The following is a 24,387-nucleotide window of genomic DNA, read 5'->3' as shown; positions in this document are numbered from 1 at the left end:
TCCTCCCTTTCAGACCACGTTCTTTTCAGAATTGGTTTCAACGGTAACGGTACCGTTCCATTCAAGCTTGGAGGGTAATCTGCCCTTAGGTCTATTATCAATTTGAGTTCCTCTACCTCCATTCTATTTTGCAGGTCACCTCCTTTTGATGTTTCTTTTACAGTAGAGATGACCATAAACTTGAATGAGTGAATGTTATTAAGCTTCACATGTGAATAGAGGGGGCATTTGTATCTCCTTTATTCCTTATATCAGATAAATGCTGTAGGATACGCTCTTTTAGCATTCTGTTTGTTTTGCCTCTATAACAGGCTGAGCAAAGAGAGCATGTAGTGATATAGATCACATTTTTGGTAGTACATATAACCTGACTTTGTAAGCTATAGCATTTTCATGTTTTCAGATGTTTAAAACCGTTACTTGTATTAATCAAATGGCAAGCCTCACACCAGCCACATTTCCAAGTGCCTCTACGTGCATATGCAATATTAGTTACTCCCTTATTAATGCCATCCTTGTGGCATAATAGCCTCTTCAGGTTTTTCTTATTTCTGAAAGCAAAGCTGGGGTTATCACCAATGATTTCTTTTATTTTGGTATCAGACGTCAATACTGGCCAATACTTTTTAACGACATCACATATCATCTTGTTGTCAGTACTGTAAGTTAAGGTGCATCTTACTTTAGTTGTAGTGGGTACTGTTGAACTTGTTTGTTCATAATCTTGATGCATGGAATAGTAGGGTCTCCCTTTAGTATATCTCAACTCACTTGCTTTCATTCATCCTGATGGCTTTTTCAGTATAACCTCTTTCCTTAAAGTTTTTTAATAGTTCCTTATGTTCTTTCAGGAAGGTTTCCTCTTTGGTCGATAACTTTGAGATACATATCGTTTGATTATCCACTATGTTCCTGAAAATATGCCTGGGATGCATGCTGATGGAATGCAGCATATGGTTGTGCCACATTGGTTTTCTGTACAATGCAGTATCAATGCCTGTGGAACCCAGATATACCTTCACATCTAAGTACACAATCTCTTTATCAGATGACTTAACATCAAACTTCAGAAATATGGTCGTACTCAGTAAGAAATCAACAAACATATTTAGCGTAGCTTTCTCTTTATCAGATGACTTAACATCAAATTTCAGAAATGTGGTCGTACTCAGTAAGAAATCGACAAACTCATTTAGCGTAGCTTTGGTCCCTTCCCACAGATGGAAAACATCAACCACAAATTTATTGTAGAATAACAGTTGGCCTTTCCATCGGTTTCTCTCATCCGCAAACCATTGCTCTTCCCATTGCACCAAAATGCGGTTCGCACAGGTGTTTGCACAGGGGGTGCCTATGGCACCAATTTATCTACATCCTTTTTGCTGATCACAGCATAAGTATTCCCGTCACTAAACATTTCTTCCATTTTCCTAACATAATCATGCAAATTCATCACCACCAGCGCACCATATTTGTCTGCTGGTAGTCGTTAGCCTTATATATATAACTATGAACCTATGAAAAAGCACATGCTTTTTGTAGGGATTTAAATAAATTTATGTTTTTATTCTTGGAACAGGTGGTCAAATCCCTTAGAAGTGGATGGTGGGAGAAGACTTTAGCATACAAAGAGACAATGTGACAAATAAAATGAAATGCCATGATTCCACCAGGGCTCACTGAGAACATTGCTTTGCCGACTATTTTGATTGTGAAGGCTACAAAATTATAATTTTATAGCAGTAACTGTTTTCAGATATTTTGACATTGTATTTCATGAACAGTATTGCATATATTTTATGAACAAAAAGAATATTGTTTATATATGTTTTATCTATTTTTAAGTCATATGATTTTGTTGTCACACAGTTGTGGTGTGTCCATATAATATGAATTGGTTTGAATAGAAGCTTTTAATCTGATGAAGACCTTCACTGTGGAGGAAAGTGCTAAATAAAATCATAAAATTAATTTGGTTCCAATTTGAGGTCAACTGTTGTTTTTGTACCTTTGTTTAGTTTCAGATTGTATGAATGGAATTCTATTCATTTACTGAATTAGGCAGAATAACAGCTGGTTGTGAGTTCTTTTGATTATTTGCAATTATCCAATTCAATATGTCTTGTTTTTCTGTAGACTTGCTAATTCTGTGGGATAAGATATTAATTGTGTAAGGCCATCCAGATTGACTGGTATAGACTGTGTTTCTGGGAGGATAGCAGTTATTGTATTGGACCAGTCTATGCTACCATCCCCTAGTATTACTAAATGGTATGTTTAATTTATCCATGAGAGAATTTATCTTTTAAGATTAATAAGCTGGCAGAAGTATTGTTTTGTTTTATATTTGTTTAGCTGTAGAGTTCCTTTTAATGTATCTGAATTGTTAAATGGTGAAATGCATGTTTGGTTAAGGGTTAATTGGAGATGGTCAGAGTATAGTATTTCTATCAACCTGCTCTTGTTGAGATTCTATCATTTCTTATTATACTGTATTTTGAGGGTATAATGTGTGCGTGTGTGTGTGCGTGCGTGCGTGCGTGCGTGTGTGTGTGTGTGTGTGTGTATGTGTGTGTACGCGTGTGTGTATGTGTGCGTGCGCGTATGTGTGTGCACACGTGTGTTTGTGTGTGCGTGCATGTGTGTGCGTACATACAAACACGTGTGTATATGTTTGATAAATCTCAGTGATCTCAGTGGATATTTCAGAGTTGGATGTATAGGTGGCATCAACAGCAATAATATATTGCTCATGCTATAGCAGTATTTATCTACTGCTGTCATCCATTCTGCTACAGAACATGAAAGGTGAATGAGACACGGTTGATTTGATCAGTCTTCAACTAGTAATATTAATGCTAAAGCATGACTTCAACATTGCTGTTTAGAGGCTCATAGCATGAAACAACAAAAAAAAAGTCCATATCAATAATCAATCTATAGAGGAAAAACACTACAGAAGCTTCTTTTAGAAATGAGACATTTGTAGCAGAGCTTGTTTGGAGGCGTTAGCAGACAAGTAAAGTTACTACACCCATGGACTGTAAAATCATTTTCTTCTATCAGGCTGATAGCCAACTGCTTTAAGAAATCGGGGAACTATGGGAGGGAAGGTGCCAACAGCTTCAACAAAGCAGGGAACTATGGGAGGGAAGGTGCCAACAGCTTCAACAAAGCAGGGAACTATGGGAGAGAAGGTACAAGGAGTGGTCAGGGACATCTGCCTAGACATCCTGATCAGCTGAATGACCCAGAGATCAATGAGGTGACATCTGTCGCAGCTAGTTTATCCTCACAAGGGAAAACATATACCTGTAAATATGTGTCCATACCAGTCTTAATTACTGCATGCAACACAAAAATGATAATCCAGTGAAAGTGATCAAACGCAAATAAATTTCAAATCACTAGACAGCACTACTTTCTATGAATATTATATCAAGTAAAGATACCACTGCACATTTTTTTTCATTTATATGTATTTTTGTGAATTTTTCCTAGATGTGGATGAGTGCAGGAGCATATCTGAACCTTGCCGGGGTGACTTGATTTGTGTCAATCAAAATGGAGGGTATCTTTGTATTCCTCGAACCGTTCCTTATGGAAGGCCATATCAAGGTTCATATTCCAACTCATACAGGCCTCTGCCTCCACCACCACTCCCAGCTCCAGCACCACCTCCACTGCCTGGATCAGGTTACCCTCAGCCTGCGCAACCACCGGTGTGTCGCTTTGGCTACCAGTTAGATGAAAGTGGTAATTGTATCGGTAAGTGCATTTCTTTCTGTTATTTTTGTGTTGCATCGACTGCTTTGTCCTGGCAGCATTACTTGAACTTATTGCCATATTCTTGATAAAATCTGCAATAAATAATTATATTTTAGAGTAAACAAACATACAGGTTGTGGTGATTCTGTTTATGCTATTATAATTATTAAATGTGCTTCCCATTTTAACACTATACATTCACAGAACTTAGCAGATAAGGAAATAAATTACTGAGTAAGTGTTTAAGAAAACTAGCAGACCAGCACTGTGATGTAAAGGGATAGAGCCCCAATTCTGTCCCAGATAACCTAAGTTCAGTCAGTGGCTTGGGTGCCGGAGGAGCCAGAAATGCAGGTGGCAGGGAATTGGATTTTGTCAGCTTGTCCATTACAGGGGTTGGGTTGTAGACATTGCTTGCAGCTAGGTGCTTCCCAGTGGAGACCAGAGAGTATTTCCCAGCTGCAAGCATGCTACCATGTGATCTGTACTGAGGAGGACTTGGATGTTGCATTCTGTGTAATGATGCACATGATGTCACATCTACACTCCACTTCATTTAGTGTTTTTTCTCCCATTCTTCCTAAAATCCCCAACTTCCAGCTAAGTATACGGTACCTGACCCCCAACACTCATCCCAGCAAATGCATGGGTGGTGATGTCACTGGAAGTGGGGCTGGTATGGCTAATCTTTCCCTGGACAGGGAGAGGCCACCTACCAAAAAGCCTATGGCAGTATTTTGCTGCCCTTGCATGATGGGATAGGACAAATGTCAGTGGCAGAGGGTATGGCAGCACAAAGAAGAAGACTAGGGAACATTTTAGTTTTAAGCCTTGTCTGCAGGGATTGTAGCACTTCTAAAAAATACTATATTAAACCTGGTTAGTCTGTTGCATTTATTCTGAATTTCATTGGTTATGCCTAAATGTGACAGTTCTAGCTGGTAATCTTATAAATAAAGGTACAGACAGCTTGGATCAGACATAGGTTTTTCAGATACCTTAAGACATGGTATCCTTCTATCACAGTGTAAAAATGCAAGTGGAACGCTAATGAGCCAGAGATGACAGTTTGGGAATCGATCCTCGAGATAGTAAGAATAGTCTAAGTAAACAGGTTAATGACCTGAAAGACAGCTTTATTTCTGCAAGAAGAGGAGGCCTTGAATGTCAGGAATATTGGGGAATGATAGAAAAAAACAAACAACCTCAGCTTCGGAATAGGACTGGAACGCCACGTTTAAATGTTATTTAGTTATGCTGTTCAGCAATAACGAGTACACCAGTACCCTGAGTTTTCTTTTGTTTGTGGGCGTTTATTGGTGGTTACATATTGGGGAATGATAACAGGAAATACTGGTCAACCTAAGTTTGCTGTGGAACAAATAACACACGGGTATTTCACTGAACATTGTACTATAGAATAAGTTGATTACAAAATGGGGTATCCCAGAATGAGCACACCCCAAGACTTTGATCCTGTACATCAGGTATTGCTTCATGCTCATTGGCTTGTTAACAGTTAATAGTCCAAGTCTGTGAAGAAAGCCTCTATATTTTTTCAACTGGCTAAGAAAAATGGGATGTAAGTGCGATGCTGACAGCCTTCAGACAGATGTGTGAATGATGAACAAACCTGTAATAAAAAAATCATTTTCAGGAGGCAAACTGAGGACAACTGGGTGCTTGTATATGTGTAGGGATAGGAATTATGGGGTAGGGACTGAAAACTTGACATCATTGATGCTGGAAGCAGAAATGAGGTTCCTCCTCAGGGTAAATGGGTTTAATCTCCATGACACTGAGAAGTTAACATTCTTGGAGGACATTAGAGTTGCTGCTCCTCCAAGATGAGGGGAATCAGATTAAGTGGTTTTGGTGACCTAGCGAAAATGCCCCTTAGAATACTTCCCACAGAAGGTGCATCAACCTCCCAACCCATTGAAAGGAGACCTCATAGCAGACTCAGCACATATTGGAGAGATTATGGGAACACTTTGGGATCCTATGTACCAACCCCCAATCCATTGATAGGAGACCTCTTAACATATTCAGGACATACTGGAGAGATTATGGGAACACTTTGGGATCCTGCAGAATAAAACTAGAATTTTGCCAGTCCCTAATATGATAAACAGAAATTACAATAATATCAGCAGAATTACTGGTATGAACTCATCACCAGCATAAGACTCATCTTGCATCCATACAATTCTGAAATAAGGGAAAGTAAATTTTTTTAGATTCACAAGAAATTGCATACTCTGGTGCTACAAAAACACTGTGATTTAAGCATAGTCTATATATGATACTAAGAAACTAAGGGTAGGGCTGTACATTCTGTAAAATGTACTTTGGTTTGAAATTGTCCTTATATTGTGTTATAAACCATTAATGGTATTAATTCTATGTTTTCTTTTCATTTATCAGTTTACTTCATGTCTAAGGACGATCTCTTGGATCCGGCCATTTACTATGTCAATAATTTTTACTACATGATATTTTCTTTGAGATGTTAGTCATTTTTTCACTGGATGGAAATCTATAAAATCATTATTGACTGAAGACTTTTTCCTTTAACCCAAAGTGCAGTGACCAAGGAGTTTTCTGAGGGGGGAATCTCTGCATCCCATAAAATACTTGGTTTTGGTTTCCGATGAATCTGGATATTAGGACAAAGCAGTGAAGTAATCTACACCCTGCCCCCAATATGCCAAACATTTATTGCCACTACTGCAAACGTTAGTTAATGCCTTGAGACCCTCTGACCTTGGAATACTAAAGTACATCTAAAGATTCACTTACTGCTTGCTAACCCACTACACTGTTACCTGATTTTGAGTTCTCCTAATTCCATCAGCATTCATTGTCCCTACATTGAACTATGGTCCTTCAAGAAAATTGTAAATGGCCCATTAATGGCTGTCTGTAGATTTCTTTCTCCTTACAAAGGAAACTTTCTGTTGTAAATACTCTAACCCAATATCTCATATGGGCTCAACTTTACTTACTCAATAATCCAAACAAGCTCTCTTATTTGCGTCTATATTATATTATCGTATGATGAAAATAGCGAACGTTATTTCATCGTACTGATAATATCTAAACAACAAAATATCGAACAAACGGAACAGTGAATTTTTTCCCAGGGAAAAAATTTGCTGCTCCGTAAAAAAAAATAACCTTAAACACAAATTTAAGTGGAGGGCTTCACCCCCCACACTCCCTGATATGCGGGGCTATGCCCCCACACCCCCTACTTAAATATACAAACTCCAAGATCACACCATAGTGGAGGAAATGGCAATGTCCCGAAGACGGCCCACCGAAGTTTTTCCCTGGGAAAAAATTAAATGTTTCGTGACTTCGCTATTTTGCCATTTTGACAGTATCAGATCGACTAAATAGAATTCGCTATTTAGCCCATTTGATACTGTCATATAGGCGCCTCGTATTCAACTAGAGCTCACTTTTCCCACTCCAGTACTTCACTTATCAAAAAACAAATTATTCCAGTGGCAACTACCGCCCCCGTCTTAGCAAGGATATTAAGAAATAAATGCAACTTAAAGATTTCTTAAGGTCAAATGTAGTGCCTTAGTGACACATTCTTTAACTTCAAGGTCAAGAGAACCAGACATAAAACTCAACGTTCTAGTTAACTGTAAGGTTCAACTGTTGTAAAATATGACCACCCACTCTACTGGGAAACCCTGTCATGTCAACTAAAAAAGAAATACTAGGTCACTCTAAATTCCAGTAGAACTGCCCACTCAAATAGAATAATAATGCACCCCTTTCATCTAATTTCACAAACTTCCTGCCCTACCCCTTTCTCCCACCCCTTACCTATGCCCCTAATCAACGTCAGCTGCACCCAAACCTTCGGCTTTAAAGCCATCTTTACCTACTCACTCCAGACCTTTCTTCTCAAAATTCAGATCTGTAACAGAGTCTTCCAGAGTCTGTTTCGTCTAAAATTCCTTAAAATTCATCTTCTTGTATCACCCATCCTTTTACACACATTTTAATATTTCTTTACCTATTGCCATTTTTCTTTCAGAACAGGAATCAGAAACAAACTAGCAACCCCTCCTTATCTGAATATTTTAACATCTTAGACCCATAGCAAACTTTTTTCACCAAACCAACATATTCAAAAAACTCACATATAAACAAATTCCAGCCTACTCTATGGAGCACAAAATGCTATCTCATAATGTCTGCATGGCTACATGGGTGTAGACTAGGATATAGTGCAATGAATAGTCTCTTCTAGGATTCAGATTTCATTTATAACCATATAGATAACAACTAGTTAACGGGTGCAATGTTTATTTCGTTGAGAGCTTTTAATCTAGTGAAGGGCTGATTACCTTTCAAACTGGTGCACAATATTGACTTCTACTTGAACTTGCTCTTATGGATCTAGAACTTACTGACTAATATGAAAATTCAAATCTTCTTCCGAAAAGCCCTTTTGTATAACTCCCTTGTTTGCTTTGATGTACCTCAAGGTTCCATATTAGGTTCTATTCTCTTCTCCAGTCTTACCAGTAGCCTACCTTCTCCAATCTCCCATTTAAACACTATCTTTTGTTGTCAGTGATTGGCTTTTGCTGAAAGGTAACAACTCTGTTAGAGATTTAGAACCTGCTTTACAACCTGGGTTCCTTCAGATATACATGTGGTTTTCTTGTTAGAAACTATCAGTCCATTTCTCTGAATCAAATCCATGATTTTTAGAATTAGCCAGAATATCTGCTCCTGTCCCTTCCCCATTTATACTCATTAATTTACTTTCTGTCTTCATTCCCCCACATTTGATGCTACCAGGCCTTTTCACATCTTCACTGACTTGGTTATTTGTATAGTCCTCTGGCAACTAAAACTGTGTTTATACTGACCAGTGTTCTTTGGCTCACAGGTTCATAGGTGTTTACTAGACTAATGACCACAAGGGCCTTTTAAATCATAGCCATGCATCCCACATCTCTGACATGTTCTGAAACCCTTGATAAGCGTAAGCAGGGGCTTGGAAGGTGAAACATTTACAGGTTGCCTGTGCCCATTAGAGACGTAGGTGCCAAACCCAGGATGAATTTCCTGTTCCCCATCTAGTTGTCCAAGTTACACTTGAATTGGTTTAGAGAAGAACTCTGCTTTACATGGATGGGGAGCCTGTTCCAGAGAAGGGGTCGTCTCTGGGATACATACCCATATCTCCAGCAGGTTCTATTTATGTCACAGGCAAGGTTTAAGACTTTAGAATGGGTAATTCTGGTACTGTTTGTTTTGCGGATATGCAGGAGATCCATCAGAGTGGGGTCTGACAATGCCTTGTATGCCAGGCATAGATCTCCCCCCAACAGCCTGTAGGAGACATATTTCCATGATAATTCTTCCTATAGCTTTGCATATGAGACTAGTGAGACTTATGGGTCTGTGGTTTCCAGAGTCTGTAGATGGCCCACCTTTGTGCAGAGAGATGCCTATTGCTGTTCTCCATTCATGAGGCACAAAGCATGTTTGGAGGCTACAGTTAAATAGCAATTCCAGAGGTCCTAACAGGTCATGTTTCGTGCTATTTAGAAGTCATCCTGGGATATTGTCTGGGCCCATTGATGCATTGTTCTTGGCCTTAGGGAGAGCATTAAGGACCTGTTCTCTAGTGACAGCAGGGGGAGTTATATTTAGTGGTATTTCCTGCGTGAAGTTTGTGGAGGGGAGAGGGGTAAAGTTACAGCTAAATTTATTGGCTAGTAGGTTTGGTATATCTTCTGGATTAGTATATGTGGCTCCATTTACAAGAGCTCTACACACATTTATGTACTGCCTTTGAGATTGTGGACATAGAAAAAGAATGCTTTGTGGTTGTTCTTGGACTGGGAGGCCAACGTTATCTCAAATTTTACTTAGGCAGACTTTATTTGTCCTCTGAGTTGTTTGTTTAGTTTGACAGTGATTTTATCTGCTGCAGGTAGCGTTGTCACCTCACAGTAAGATGTTGTCCTGCTCGATTCTCAGCGAAAGCATCTTCTGTGTGGAGACATGCGTGAATGGGCGTACCTTCATTGAGGGTTGTGCGTCAGAGCTGGCAACTCAGCACATAAAAATCTACTGCCAATCATTAGCGGACTGGAGTTCCGCTGTGGGGACCCCTAACCAGGAAAAGCCAAAAGACGCAACAACAACCTCCAAATTTTTGCTATTATTTTCTTTCTTTTGTTGTAAACCTACTGATGTTGTGATTCCACCAGGGAGGCTTGGTTTTTAAGTTCGTTCTGTACTTCTTCCTGATGGGTGCAGCTGCCTCTATGCAGCTATTAACATGGTTGCATAAGGGTTCTATGAATAGTTCTGTGTAGGTAGCAATGTTCTCACGATTTATAGGGGCTTGAAATTTGTCAGGTTATCACTTAATAGTTGGAAATTAGCCAAAGAGTAGCTCCTGAATATTCAAGGGTTAGCTGGGGTTCCAACTTGTATTTTTACTTCAAAAGAGAAGACATTACACTAGGATTGTGCAGCACATCCAGTGTGGACCAGATCTAGTATGGCTGCACCCCTGGTTGGTGTATTGACAATCTGGTCCAGGGAGTTTGTGTTTACAAAATCCATGAATCTCCGTGCCTGTACATTTGGTGTCATAAATGATTCATAGTTAATAGTGAGGTAATTAAAGTTGTCCATGAATATGATATTGGGTTGCATGGTGTGTGTTTCCAATAAGTTTGGGTTTCTTGGGTCATAGAGGCAGACCTAAAGCATGAAAAGAAGTGGCATTGGATTTTCTTTATGATGATTTCAACATGCAGAAGCTCAAGTGCATTGTCCTGATTGAGTAGCCTTGAGGTATATTTACTTTTGATGTAGATCGAGACACCTTCATCTTTAGTCCCTGTCTGTATAGTAGCTGGTCTAAATGTGTGGAAAACATTACAACCTTGCACTGTTGGTGTGCTCTCCACAGCTTTAAATCATGACTCAGTGACTACATAGATGTCAGCATTTTCTAGGGTGAAGAGAACTTCTAGGGAGTGGATTTTTTTGTTTAGACTCCTAGCATTGAGCAGTAACACCTTTAGATTTTCTTAGGCATGATTTCCTATTTCGGAAGTACTTGCAGTTTGGCATTGCCTGAAAAAGGCAATAAGGGACAGGACAATATTTTAGCTAATATTCAAAAGCCTAGAGGGGAGGGGTGCAGAACATTCCCTGCAAAGCATCATGGTTTGTTGACTATCTCCTTACATGCTGACAAATATTGCACCCCCTTAGGAGTCCTATAAGGAAACAGCTGCAGTACTTAATAATGATGACCGTCCCTCCTGGCATGTCTAAAGTTCAGTTTCCTGTGCTTTCTCCTATTAACCTGGTGAAGTTGGGCATTCTGAGGCAGTGTAGCAACTGCCTCATGTACACAGATGGATTCACCAGACAATCTCGAAATACTGAAATGTCGAATTTCAGTATTTCAAGACTGTATAGTCGAAATTCCACATACCCGAAAACTCATAACCGTGAAAACTGCAATCGCAACCATACACACACACACACACACACACACACACACACACACACACACACACACACACACACACACACACACATATATACACACCACCACCATACAACACACACATACACGTACCTAACTACACTACAACAAACAAAACAACAGACACAAACGCAACATAACATACAAACATACCTACCCTACCTATAAAATGGGGGGCAAGCCTCTCTGCACCCCCCTACTTATATATACTAACTCTGAGGTCACACTAAACACACAAACACACACAAATCACCATTACACACACTCACACACACTAAAATCCCTTCCCAATACCCTTAAGTAAACACCACTTACCTGAATCCCCAGTTAAATCCACAAACCGAAATGCACGTCATGAATGTGACACCATGACAGCAGACTCGACATTTCTGCATTTGAGATAGTGCAGTTTCGCGTAACTGCACTTTCGACTATTCAGTCTCGAAATACTGAATTTCGACATTTCAGTATTTTGAGATTGTCTAGTGAACACACACAGACAACCCCCTCCTCTTACCTCCCAACACTCAGACTTATGAGAGATACACTTATATCTCCAAATTGGAAGCCATGCACTTTCCAGCCAAGACCGGAATAGCTGGTCAAGAGGAGAAGGTCAACACCTGCTCCACACTACATGGAACACATAGCCCTCCAGAACACCCACCATCACAACCCTCACATAAAAACACAAACCACACACCCACCTTCACTGAGGCTCTCAATAGAAATTTACTCAAACAGCAGAGACCTCCAAGGCAGAAACGCACTTGACACCACAACACAACACCAATCATGAGACACATAACTCTCCTAAACAGTGTGCCACTCAACCAAAGCCCCTAAGGCAAAACAGAATGCCAAGCATACTAGTCATAGGTGACTCAATAGTAAGGCACACAGATGTCCCACTCACTAGGTTGAATAAGGAGAAGGTAACAGTCAGCTCTCTATAAAGTGCCAAAATCCGACACATAACACACGCACTCAGGTCACTCCACAACAAATACACGTATGACATAGCGGACCTCTCTGATTATGTGGCCCAGGCAGGTATGACCCTAGCCCTGAGCTGCATCCTACCATTGCCAAGAATGATACTGCAGTACAAACAGAAAATGATTGACTTCAACAATTGGCTAAGTTTTTGGTGTCATTTTAAGGGGATCCAGTATCTGTCTGCTTGGGATGACATGATTGACAGACCCCAATGCTTTGCCAGAGATGGCCTGCGTCTGACACCCCTGGGTTTCCAGATACTGGCTAAGGCTCTTGCCAACCCTATAGTGCCTTTTTAGGTGGTGTTCCAAAGACCAAATTACAATTGTAACAGCTATAAATAAATGCAATCTGAGGGTCATGCTGCTCAATGCTAGAAGTCTAAATCTCAAGATGCACTCGCTCGAAGCACTCCTCAAAATGGAGAACATTGACATTTGTGCTGTACTGGAGACCTGGTTTAAAGCAGCAGAAAGCACCCCTGCACTACCAGGCTATAACTCATTCCACACCTTTCGGCTCCAGAACACAGACCGAAGCTCCAAAGGCATTGGTGTCTCCATATTCATAAAGGATATGCACACCTTCAGACTAGTAGCCCAGCATAATGCATCTGAAATACTCCAGGTACAACTAATATTGGGTAAGATGGCAATTCAGGTCGTAGCCTGCTTCAGGTCCTCAACTATGTCCCAAGACTCTCACTCCACATCCCTAAATGCCCTGGAAACTGTTAAGATCCAGCCCAACACTCTCATACTAGGTGACTTCAATTACCCCTCTATCAACTGGGAAAACCTCATGCACCAATGCACTGGTTCAACACTTCCTGGAATTCATCAGTTCCAATGCCCTGGACCAGCTCATTCTTACCCCCACTAGAGTAAGCAACATCCTTGATCTGGTTATTACTAACATGGGCAGCGTTGCGCTACACCAGTAGTCAATTCCTCCATGGTTAGATCCAACCACAAACTAATCCCCATGGAATTCCACATCTCACCCACACCCCTCGCAAAGGTATCCACCATGAAAAACTTCTCTAAATCTGACTTTGGACTCATAAAAACAGAGGTGGCTAACTTCATGGCACCCATACCAATGGAAAATAGATGCATGACTGCCGAATCATACACCAATGCACTGTATGAACACGTACATAAATGCATGTAACTAGCCATACCCAACAGATCCAAGACGCTTGCCTCCAAAAAAAGGAAGCCAATCTGGTGGTCCCCTGCCATTAATAAACTCTACAACAGAAGGAAGAAAGTGTTGCAGAAAAAGGTGAAGTCCCAAGACTGGAAAAATTCCCTTATTAGCCTCAACAAAAAGTTGAGATCCCTCATTAAAACCTCTAAAGCCAGCTATGAAGGCAGAATTGTGGCAGACACTAAAAACAACCACAAAGCCTTCTATAGTTATATCAAGAATCTCCATGGCAATACCCAGATTTGGTCTGAGTTACTGCACTATGGTACCTCCAATACTGAGCCAACAGATATTGCCAACATACTGGCCAACAGATTCAGTGTCAACTTTACCCTTCTCTCCCCCCCAAAGGACCAATCTCAGTACTGGAAGAATGTCAGGCACCCAGGATTACTGCAGCACAGGTTAAAGCTGCATTGTCCAATGCCAAGACTACAGCTTCCATGGGACCCGTTAATATCCCTGGCAGTGTTCTACATGAACTAAAAAGTGAACTGGCACCACATCTGTGTGCCCTGTTCAGTCACAGCCTCACCTCAGGCTTTGTCCCTACTGAATGGCACACTGCTACAGTCATCCCTATCCATAAAGGAGAAGTGACTACCGACCCTGGGAACTATCTCCCCATTAGCCTGATGAATCTGATATATAAGGCTATGGAGAGCATCATTATGTACCTAATTAACAAGGATATAGGGAATCTCCAAACTCTGGATCCCACACAATTTGGTTTTGTGAAAGGTAGATCATGCCTGCTCAACCTGGTCGACTACTTTGAGTCAGTCACCAGAGCTGCAGATGAAGGCAAGGAAGTTCATACAGCCTACCTTGATCTGGCCAAGGCCTTTGATACCATCCCTCACTCAGGAATTATTGATAAACTCACCAAACTAGGCATCAACCCCTATATCATTAGGTGGGTTGCAAATTGGCTCACAGATAGAACCTACAGTGTGAAAGTAGCAGACTCCAAGTCAGACTGCCAACCAGTCATGAGTGGAGTCCCACAGGGATCGGTCCTGGGTCCTCTCCTGTTTGGCATCTACTTTTCAGAAGTCCAGGCCAACATGGAGGGACTCTGGCTGACCAAGTTCACAGATACTACAAGCTGGGAGCTATTATTAACTCCCCAAATGATGCAGACATGCTACAGAAAGGCCTCAGTGAGACCAATGACTGGTGTCGAAATCATGGCCTTAAGCTTAATGCCAAAAAATGTGTCATCATCCCCTTTGGGAAAAACTCAGTTCCCACTAATTACCACATTGATAGGAACCCACTGAACACTGAAGGCATTATAAGAGGTCTGGGGACACAGGTTGACAGCAACCTCTCCTTCAACCACCACATTACCACTGTGGTCAGAATGTCCTTCTATGTGGCACATCTCATTACCAAGGGAATTATCCAGGAAGAAAGAGGTCATCATTTCTCTCTACTCTTCCCTCATTAGACCAATCATTGAGTATAATGCCCCATTTGGCATGTACCTGACTAGACAACTGCAACAGCTGGAGAGGCCACAAAAGTACCTCACGAAGAGGATCCTAGGCCTTAAAACATATGTCCTACATGGACAGACTCAAAAAACTCCAGCTATTCTCTGTCTGATACCGTCAATAAGAGGCAATCTCTGCTTGACTTACAAAGCCATGTCTGACCCAGCTCTGTTAGAAATGCTACATCTAAAGAAATCCCAATCCCTCCACACCGCACACTCCAGAGACCTCAGCCTCATTACCACAATGAACAGAACATGCTGGAGGGACAGGTTCATAACCCAGAGATGGCCCATGCTATGGAACAGACTTCCCATACATGTCAAGCACAGCACGTCACTGGCCCTCTTCAAGAGAAATCTTGATGAGTGGATGGGAAATTGAAAGTTCACCCCAGGGATCACTCCAGTGGCTCTACTTGATAGAGGCACTGGGAACTAACATTGGGTGGCACAATGCCAGGGCACTTCTATGGGCTAGGCTTGTAAAAGCTCCACAGCCATTAGCCTAGTGCACACCTATAAACCTATGAACCTTAGAATGGCAGGAAAAACTAAGCCAGCTTACTGTTCCATTGTGCCAAATGCATACTAATTAATATCCTGATCCCTGTCAAACACACCCTCTCGAAGGTTTGCACTGGAGGCTGCTGCTGTTATTGTCTTCTTCTGAAAGCACTCAGTCAGGTTTGTTGGTTCATAAACATGTCAGATACCTGAGCACATCACTGGATCTTGTTTAATTCAAATGATTCTTCATAGCTGGTCATTCAACCTTCATTGCAGCTTTTTAAATAACTCATTACAGCCTAGTGACACCTCCAGGTGTTTTGTAGCTACTGCCTTCCGACAGCTATGGGGATCTAATATAACCTGCTCATATTTACATTAATAATTCCAAAACTATGTTACATATCAGCTAGTAAAAGACTTCATATTAAAGCTTAAGTTATGCACTGACATTTGACTCCTTTGTAGTGGTGCTGCAGTGATATTAATTGTTGATCCTATTGTTGCTCTGATGCATTTTATTTATGTAGTCATAATTTTCATATTTTTTAAATATCTCATCAATCAAGCAACTCAGAACTTCATGGATAACCTGTCTGTAGTTTGAGTGGTTACTGAGATATCAATATCTACTGTATTTATTATGATTTATAAAATCGACTTTAAGACCTAGGCTCTAATAAACACTACTATTGCAGATATAAGGTTCATAAGGTTCATAAGTAAATACTAGGCTAGCTGCTTTTGTGGGCCATTTTAAGCCTAGCTAATTTTCCCTGGTTAGATTCAAACTCAGATATCTTGCCTTTGAGGTAAACTCCTTGTTTGCACTGAATAATTCCCCATTTATATTTCTTTTAAAACCCTTGTGGCTACATAAATATGATTAGCTGTTTGAAATGTGAGACAGAACTTGATTTTTTTCAAAACGTTTATGAAGTAATAATTGGGAGTACAAGCCTCCAGCTTTTCATTCTAGTAAATCAATAAAGCGTTTCTCCCCGGGCCTCCGCTGAAAACAGGCTCTGTGGAACCTAGTCGGACATTCCCGGTCAACAAATGTGAATAAATAAATAAATAAAATAAATAAATAAATGTAAACTAAATGTTTGTCATCCTCTTGCCCACAAACTAAATATCACCTCTCATTATTAAAGCACTCTGTTTCCATCAGCCAGGTTCTCTTACCACTCCTTAGGGTATCCTTGACTACTTACTACAAATTCTGAAGTGTCTTTCCACAGACTGGGCCTCATCATCTTGAATTTCATTCCCTCTTCCAGCAGAAACCATCCTACCTTTCCTCACCACTTTTTGAGAAAAATGATTGATGGACCTTGGTTAATTGCCTACATTGTGAATGTACACCTTCATTTGCTTACATCAACTGTTGCATTATTCTGTAATGTAAAGATTTGACTTAATTCCCGTTCCCTTCTGCCAACAACTTACTGAATGCAAATGATAAATCCTTACTGTACATAATTACTTGTATATGAGGTGCTGATTTCCTTTTCTTACTGGCATTTTAACTGAACATAATATTTATTATACCGAATGTCATGTACAAATTAACCTTATAATAAGCAATTACTAATAGGTAACATTTGCACTGATTTTTTTAAATGTTACTTGTAAATATCTATAATTCTTGACCCAAGATGGGATAAAAAGGTCCCATGTATTATTTAAGTGGTGTACAGCTTTAAAAGCAAGAGACATTTGCAAAGAAGTTAAATACCATGTGTTATAATTTCTTCAAGAGAATTCACTCTGATTAATGACCTCTTAGACATTAGACCACATCGTCTCTGTATTGTTAACTCATCGTCCTGACAAACCTACACATATCATATGATGAGAAAGTGGAGGAATGTATCTGCAGAAGTGAATACATCTATCAGACTAATTATTTGAAAGTAGAAAAATATAATGTAAAGTGGAAAGTTGTTTCAAATTAAATCACCAGAAATGTTTTTTTTTTTAGTTTAAGGAAAATTTTCTGAAAACTGGAAGGTTTAGATCCAGAAATTTGCATGGTGAATGGTTTATCTTTAAAGATTAAAACAGTTATAGACTGATACATTTCTGCATGCCGTGGGAAGAAGCATTGAAAATATTTAATGCTTTTACTTTTCTTGACTAGAGGAAACACAAAGTAATAGCAATAAGAGAGTTCAGGAATTATGGAGAGCCTAGAAGGAATTTGCTTTTTGTTCTTTACAAAAACAGAAGGTCCTATAGAGACAATAGATGTTTGCAGTACCACTATCCCTGTGGCATGGAGGGGTGAAGCCCTGCCTATAACCTGCATGACCCAACTTTGATTGGTGACCCAGGCACTGAATAATTTGTCTAGGGAGATAAAGGAATAATGAGGCACTGCAAATTGATATTTGTGGGGGGTGGGGAAGCTAGGGGCGTGTGCCACAGGATGTGTACTCTATCTACAACCCAGGTGAGGACTAGAAATAGATGGAAGGTGTCTACTTTCAAGATATTGTTCATACTTCATGCATACTTCATACTTGGGGCTTTACTGGCATACACCAGAAATGGCAAGGTTAAAACAAACAAACAAAAAAAAGCATGATGGTTGCCTGGATGACAGCCAGGCTGTAGCATTTCTCCTACACCAAAAGGAATAAATGAATGTTAATGTTCAATGGTTTTGTGGTTTCAGGCACAAAGGAAAAATATAGCAAAATCATTAAATAAATAAAAATAAAAAATAGTAATAAAGACTATAGATGTTTATGCCACTGATCTGAAAACCTGAGCCAAACACTATTTTGGAGATTTGCATGATTCACGGATGAGAAATAGAACAGTTTGTGGTATAGAAAATGATCAGACAAGAAGAAAACATTTAAAATAAATAGATCTGACATTTTCAAAAGCTGAAGATATGTAAAGAACAAGTAAAATTGTTAGTTAAATACTTAACTAATGAAATGGATGTGTGTGAGATAAAATGTGAGTCAAAAAAGGTCAGAAATTACAAATAAATTGAAAATATGTTGTGCATATAATGGATATGAAAACTAGCCATGTGACAATGTAGCATTAATAAAAAAGGGGGGTGTTCAATGGAAATTCAAGCTTAGTTTACAAGATGTGGCCATAAATATGAGAAGCCCTGACCTGTAAAATCTATGATACATGAGGAATTTCTGGAAAAATGTTTTAAAAGCAGGGCAAGTGTGTTCAAAATAATCTGCATGGAGTTGAATAGTAAATTTAAAATGAGGGATGCCAACAAATAGTTTTGGGAGGCAGTAAAAGTGAAACGAGTTACAGTGGTGTTCAGCTGCATCACAGGTACTGAGAAAGAGTGCAGTGTGATTGTTGACAGAAAATGGTAACAATAAATAGAATGTTGGATTTAAACAAGTCACGAATGTAACATTGTGTCTGAACACATCAGGGTTTACAGGCATCAAAAACATTGTGAAAGCATTATGGTCACTTGGAGGACATGTTTGGCCATAGTTATTGATAAGAATATACAAATAAGTAGTAAAAGCCTTTTTTAAATTATAACACATTTTTTTAAATATTTTTGGTTGTGTGGCTTATGAGAAGTTAAAAATTAAAACAAATTCACAAAAAAAAAAAAAAAAAAAAAAAAAAGGTGCACGTGTAGAGCAACAGCAACAGTCACAGAGGTATCCTGAATTCTGTACAGTTATAACAGTGATATCCCATATGACTATTCAAATTTTAAAGGCTTACAAAGTCTGCCAGAAAAATATTACACAGAAAGTAAACCCTGATTCGATGCCAGTCTTACATGTTTCCACGGAAGCACCAGTAGTTATCAGAAGCAGAACAAATCGGTAAATGTAGTGCCTAGAAAGCTTAGGAGGTATTCAGTAAGCAATTCCAATCATGAGAATGGATGAATAGTGTGCCCACTCTTGTAAATGAAACAGGATTTGTGTTTGTATTGCTCTAACATCACAATGGTCGAAAGGAAAATGCTACAAAGAATAATATGAACAGCAGAAAAGTTCGTGGGCACTAGTCTTCCTACCTTACAGGAGTTCTTTGAACTGAGATGTAATAAGAGGTCCCGCGAGATACTGAGTGACACTTCTCATCCAACGTATGATTGGGTCAGTAAACTTGGTTCTGGTAGAAAGTTACAGAGTATCCACTGCAGGGCCTCCAGATTCATGAACAGTTTTTATCCAACTGCAATAAGACACATTAATGCAGACATAAATCTGGATGTATCAAAATTATAGTAGATTGTCATGCTGTTGTTGTTTTTCTTTGTTTTCCATACAGTCATTCTATTTATTTATTGCATACTAAAATGAATATATTCTCATTCAAGTGCAATTCCAATCACTTCATTATGTGCAATATCACCCAGTCTCTCCTCTGTGTATAGTGTACTTTTCTTTACATGTTTCAGTCATCTAGTATCAGAGCTGTCCAGTGTATATAAATAGTGTACAAGCATGTGTGTCAGCTACCTAAATATTTACTTTTGTATTATAGTTATTGTTTAGTCTTTAACACATATCATGTCTTAGCTTTTTGTGTTTGTTTTCTCCTGTAAAAGAGCTGACACTCAACATTTCGTTTAGGTAGCACTTATGTTTCCTAAATGACAATAAAGTTTCTTTGAATCTTTGAATCAATGTAATTTGCCAGAAACCCACAAATTTTCTGAGGAAGAAATCTGGACATTCCACAAAAAGCCGGAAAGTTGAAAGGTATGTTCACAGATCATGTTTGGGGTTCATAGCATGTTATTTTAATGAAGACATTTTTATCAAAACTGCATGAAATTAAGCAATGCGGTTGAAGGATGTGTTTATTGAACTAATAATGTACTGAAGCTTGGTTTCGGACAGTTTTACCAAAAATGAGCTGTGTGGTTAAAGAAGAGTCCACTTCACAGAGTGGCTAACTTCCTCATGGTTGTGCAGCCATACAATCACTCTGTTTAACGAGGGGACATTAGGGGTGAAAGGTGTTAGCTTATCTACTTGTGTTCATCATTTTTGCAATGAAACTCCTTCTTTGTTTTTATCTTTTGATTTTTATTGTCATCCGACTCATTTTTTTCTGTGTGGCCATTTTACTTTATTGAGTAATATTCTTTGTATCCATTGTTTCTTTTTTCTATTGGGCTTCATTATTATTATTATTTTTTCACTTATGCAGAGTTACTGTAATGAGGTTTATGTTCCTGACATAAGTCTGAATTTTGTTATTCACATTACAATTAAAAAAAAAAACAAAAAAAAAACTTGTACTTAAAATTATGCAGTACGTGAGGGTAAGTGCAAGTCAATATGGCTAACAACAATTAAAATAAAAACTGCTGAGGATAAACAGTTTGTAGCTTATCACAAGGTATTTGTGTTTAACACTAGAGAAACAAATCACCTGAATCAGAAGGCATTTGCCCAGCAATGAGCTAAAGGTCTACCCCCTCTGAAGCTATTGATTGCTGAGATTCTTGGTAGATAGTGCATTTGCAAATATGGCGCTTGAAATTGTATTCTTAAATCAATTTTGCAATGACATTTGCTTTTATGTTTTGATGTGTATGGTCATTTGACTCTTTTTTTTTTTTTTTTCTGGTAGCTAGTTTCTTTAGTTGCTTTGTGCAGCTACAGTGACTTTGACCAGTAGTAACTTAATATGCCATATGGTGAAGTGCTGAGAGCTCCACCTCTCAGTACGGTGTCACCATTGTATCAGAATAGTGGGAGCACTGGCATGACAAAGTCTCTAATTAATTATTCATGAAGGCTCTATTTAGACCCTTCTTTGTAAACTGCAGCTTATGGCTGAAACATATTTTTACAGTTTGGCAAAAGGCTTTGGTGAGCTGTAATACTTGGATATACACCTCCTGTTCTGGTCTGTAAGCGGTTTACATTTTTTTCCTAGGCAAAAAGAACTCTTGCAGACTCAACACGAATTCTGGCCAAAACAAAGTACTGAAACTTCTTCTTCTTTTGGCTTTTCCCGGTTAGGGGTCACCACAGCAGATCACCTGTCTGTTCATGATTGGCAGTGGAGTTTTACGGTGTCAAGTTGCCAGCCCGGCACCCAACCTTCCACAGAAGGCACACACATGTGCACACTCACACGTAGGGCCAATTTAGTGTGTCCAGTCCACCTACAGCATGTCTTTGGGATGTGGGAGGAAACCGGAGCACCCGGAGGAAACCCACATGACCACAGGGAGGACATGCAGACTCCGCACAGAAGGCACCCAAGCCAAGAATCGAACTGGAAAACCTCTTGCTGTGAGGCAGCAGCGCTAACCGCTGCACCACTGTGGCTGCCCAAAACAAAGTACTGAAACTATATCTTTAAAAGTTAAGTCATTATAGTAGCAGTATTATTTCTCTGTCTGCAAAAATCCTTTGATATTGCTAGTCATGCAGAACTAATAATTTGCTTGAAGTCTATTGATTTTAAACCTCATGATATAGCATGGTTTGCCAGATAGCTAGCAGGAAATAAACAGCAAAATGGAACAAGTTCTTATCACCCCAGAATGTCTATACTGGTGTACCCTAAAATTAAATACTAGGTTCACTTATATTTTTTCTTAGTTAACAGAATTTCTTCTGTTCATTGCCCACTTTAGTACAATGTGCAGAATGCAGATATCACATCTGCAGATTCCTCAGGCACATTCACATCAGTTAACTCTTCACTTCAAATCCACTGCCCTTCAGCATTATATGTAGAACTTGGGCATATCACTTAATGCTGTCTGATCAAACTATGGTATTTAAGGTCAAGCTTGTTTTACTGAAGCTAAACTTGCCTGAACTATGAACCCCACTTCCCTGCTGTCTCACTACAGCAACATCACTACAGAAACAGTCGAGTCTGAAGTGTTCTGCAGGGGGTTTGTGCCCCTCTGCATCTCCCAATGTGGGATCTCAGAATCCCCATTCTTAAACTCTCTAGCTATGCACCAGCTCAGAAAAAGGAAATGCTTTTACTTCCTTTTCTTTAGGTTGCTGTGACCTCAGATGTGGTGTATTGGGTCCTTATCAGTTGATCGAGTTTTCTGAAACTCGAAATTCATATGGTTGAGACCATATGATCGAGTTTCTGAAAAAAGTCAAAAAACACCTGAAGTAGCGCAATGAAAAAAATAAAAAAATAATAATCAGGAGGCCAGCAATACTTGACAAACAATTTTAGTCAATGTTAAGCACTTTCGTTCCCAGATAATGGAACTTCAGTTCTGATGAAGTTCCATTCTCTGGGAAAGAAAGCACTTAACGTTGATTAAAATTGTTCATCAAGTATTGAAGGCCTCCTCGTTATTTTTTTCATTCCGCTACCTCAGGTATTTTTGACTTTTTTAGTTGGTTCTTGCCGTTGGATATTACTTTGCATGTTTTTGAATACCCAAAGCTTTTGAATGGAGATCACGGTACAGTGCAGACTGGGAAATTTACCCTTTTCCTAAATGTAGTGCGATCTTGGAATTGATATATATAATTTGCAGGGGGTGCAGGTAAGCTTGCCTCCCTTCAAAAATGTAAAAAAGGTAGATTTTTGTGTTGTTTTGTTTTTTTTTTTTTTTTTTTTTTGATGTTCGAGTTTTCAGAAACTCGATCATGTGGTCTCGACTGTATGAATTTTGAGTTTCTGAAAACTTGATCATCTGACATAGACCCCGGTGCATTTAGATATCAGGACTGTGAAAACAGGGCCCCCACATTTGGAAGTTCAAAAGTTGTTCAGTCACATTAAATTTAATTGTCAGTATCAAGGTACTATTTTAGGTGGTGGCAAGTTCATCCACAATAGATCAGGAGAGCTATATTTAGCTTCAGTATGGTCAACTACACTCATTATTTACAATTAATTTCAAACTAATAATTAGATCCTTTCAAATGAATATCTAACAAATAGCTGTTCCCTCATGAATATCTAAGTTCAGTGGATGACAAGTAACTATCAGTGGTTACAAGTATATAATATCTAGATGTAAAATTAAACTTTCACATACAAAACTCAAGTCATAAAGGTAAAAAAAGAACTTCCCAGCATTCTTTGCTTATGCCGGACTACCCACTGGCAATGCATCACTGATACATGGCCAGTGTCCTTTCAGCCTCTTTTACTACCTTTAAACTTTTCAAGATCACAGTAAGCTAATCAGGTGTGTTTCTTAGTTACCTCACTAAAACTGTATTTTTTCCCTTTTTGATCACTATAACCTTATTCTTGTTTGTATTACTGATTATTTATTTATTTTATTTGACATTTGGTAACTGGGCAAGTAGACTTATCATCTGGCCCTTTTTAGCCATGAGCTTTGCTCCAGAAGAGCAAAATATATAATACAATAAACAAATTGATAAAATTGAAAATGCATCGTACAGTATACAGTATACACTAACAAATATGCATATCAATAGTTAATACACATAGAAAAGGGGTCACAGTAGACAACATTCGCAATATTTCAAGCAATATGGAAATATGTACAATATCTGTAGTATTTACAGGATGAAGTTTTATGAAACGTGCATGTAGTACTTGTAAATATTGCATTTACAACTTATCTAGCGTCATGAATACAAGTATTGGCAGTTTTTTTTTCTATTTGATGTTGCTACAGTTTAGCCTTGAGTCCATCCAACATTATTTCCAAATGTATTTTTCTGAGTAGTTGATTTTATGTTGCTGGCACAAGCTGAGTGAAGGTCTGTCAAAGTAATGCAATCATCTGGACTTCCTCTCAATGAGTAGGGTATTTTTCTTATTTGAAAGGTTAATTTTAGAGGCAAACATGATAATTTTGAACAACTGAGTGATGAGTAGCCTAGTAGTTATG

General features: G+C 39.0%; 1 protein-coding gene across 1 annotated transcript in view; it reads left to right on the top strand.

The window, feature by feature from the left end:
* The window catches only part of FBLN5 (fibulin 5), an 861,728-nt gene that overhangs the window by 475,924 nt on the left and 361,417 nt on the right, over window positions 1–24,387 (top strand). The window contains exon 4 of the mRNA XM_044074715.1: window positions 3,502–3,768. Within this exon, the coding sequence (XP_043930650.1) occupies window positions 3,502–3,768 (267 nt within the window). The remainder of the gene's footprint in view (window positions 1–3,501; window positions 3,769–24,387) is intronic.

This window comes from Protopterus annectens, chromosome 6.part0 (assembly GCF_019279795.1).
Source record: "Protopterus annectens isolate FY-2018-M chromosome 6.part0, PAN1.0, whole genome shotgun sequence".
NCBI classification, from domain to species: domain Eukaryota; kingdom Metazoa; phylum Chordata; order Ceratodontiformes; family Protopteridae; genus Protopterus; species Protopterus annectens.
This window is presented reverse-complemented; position numbering and strand designations above follow the sequence as displayed.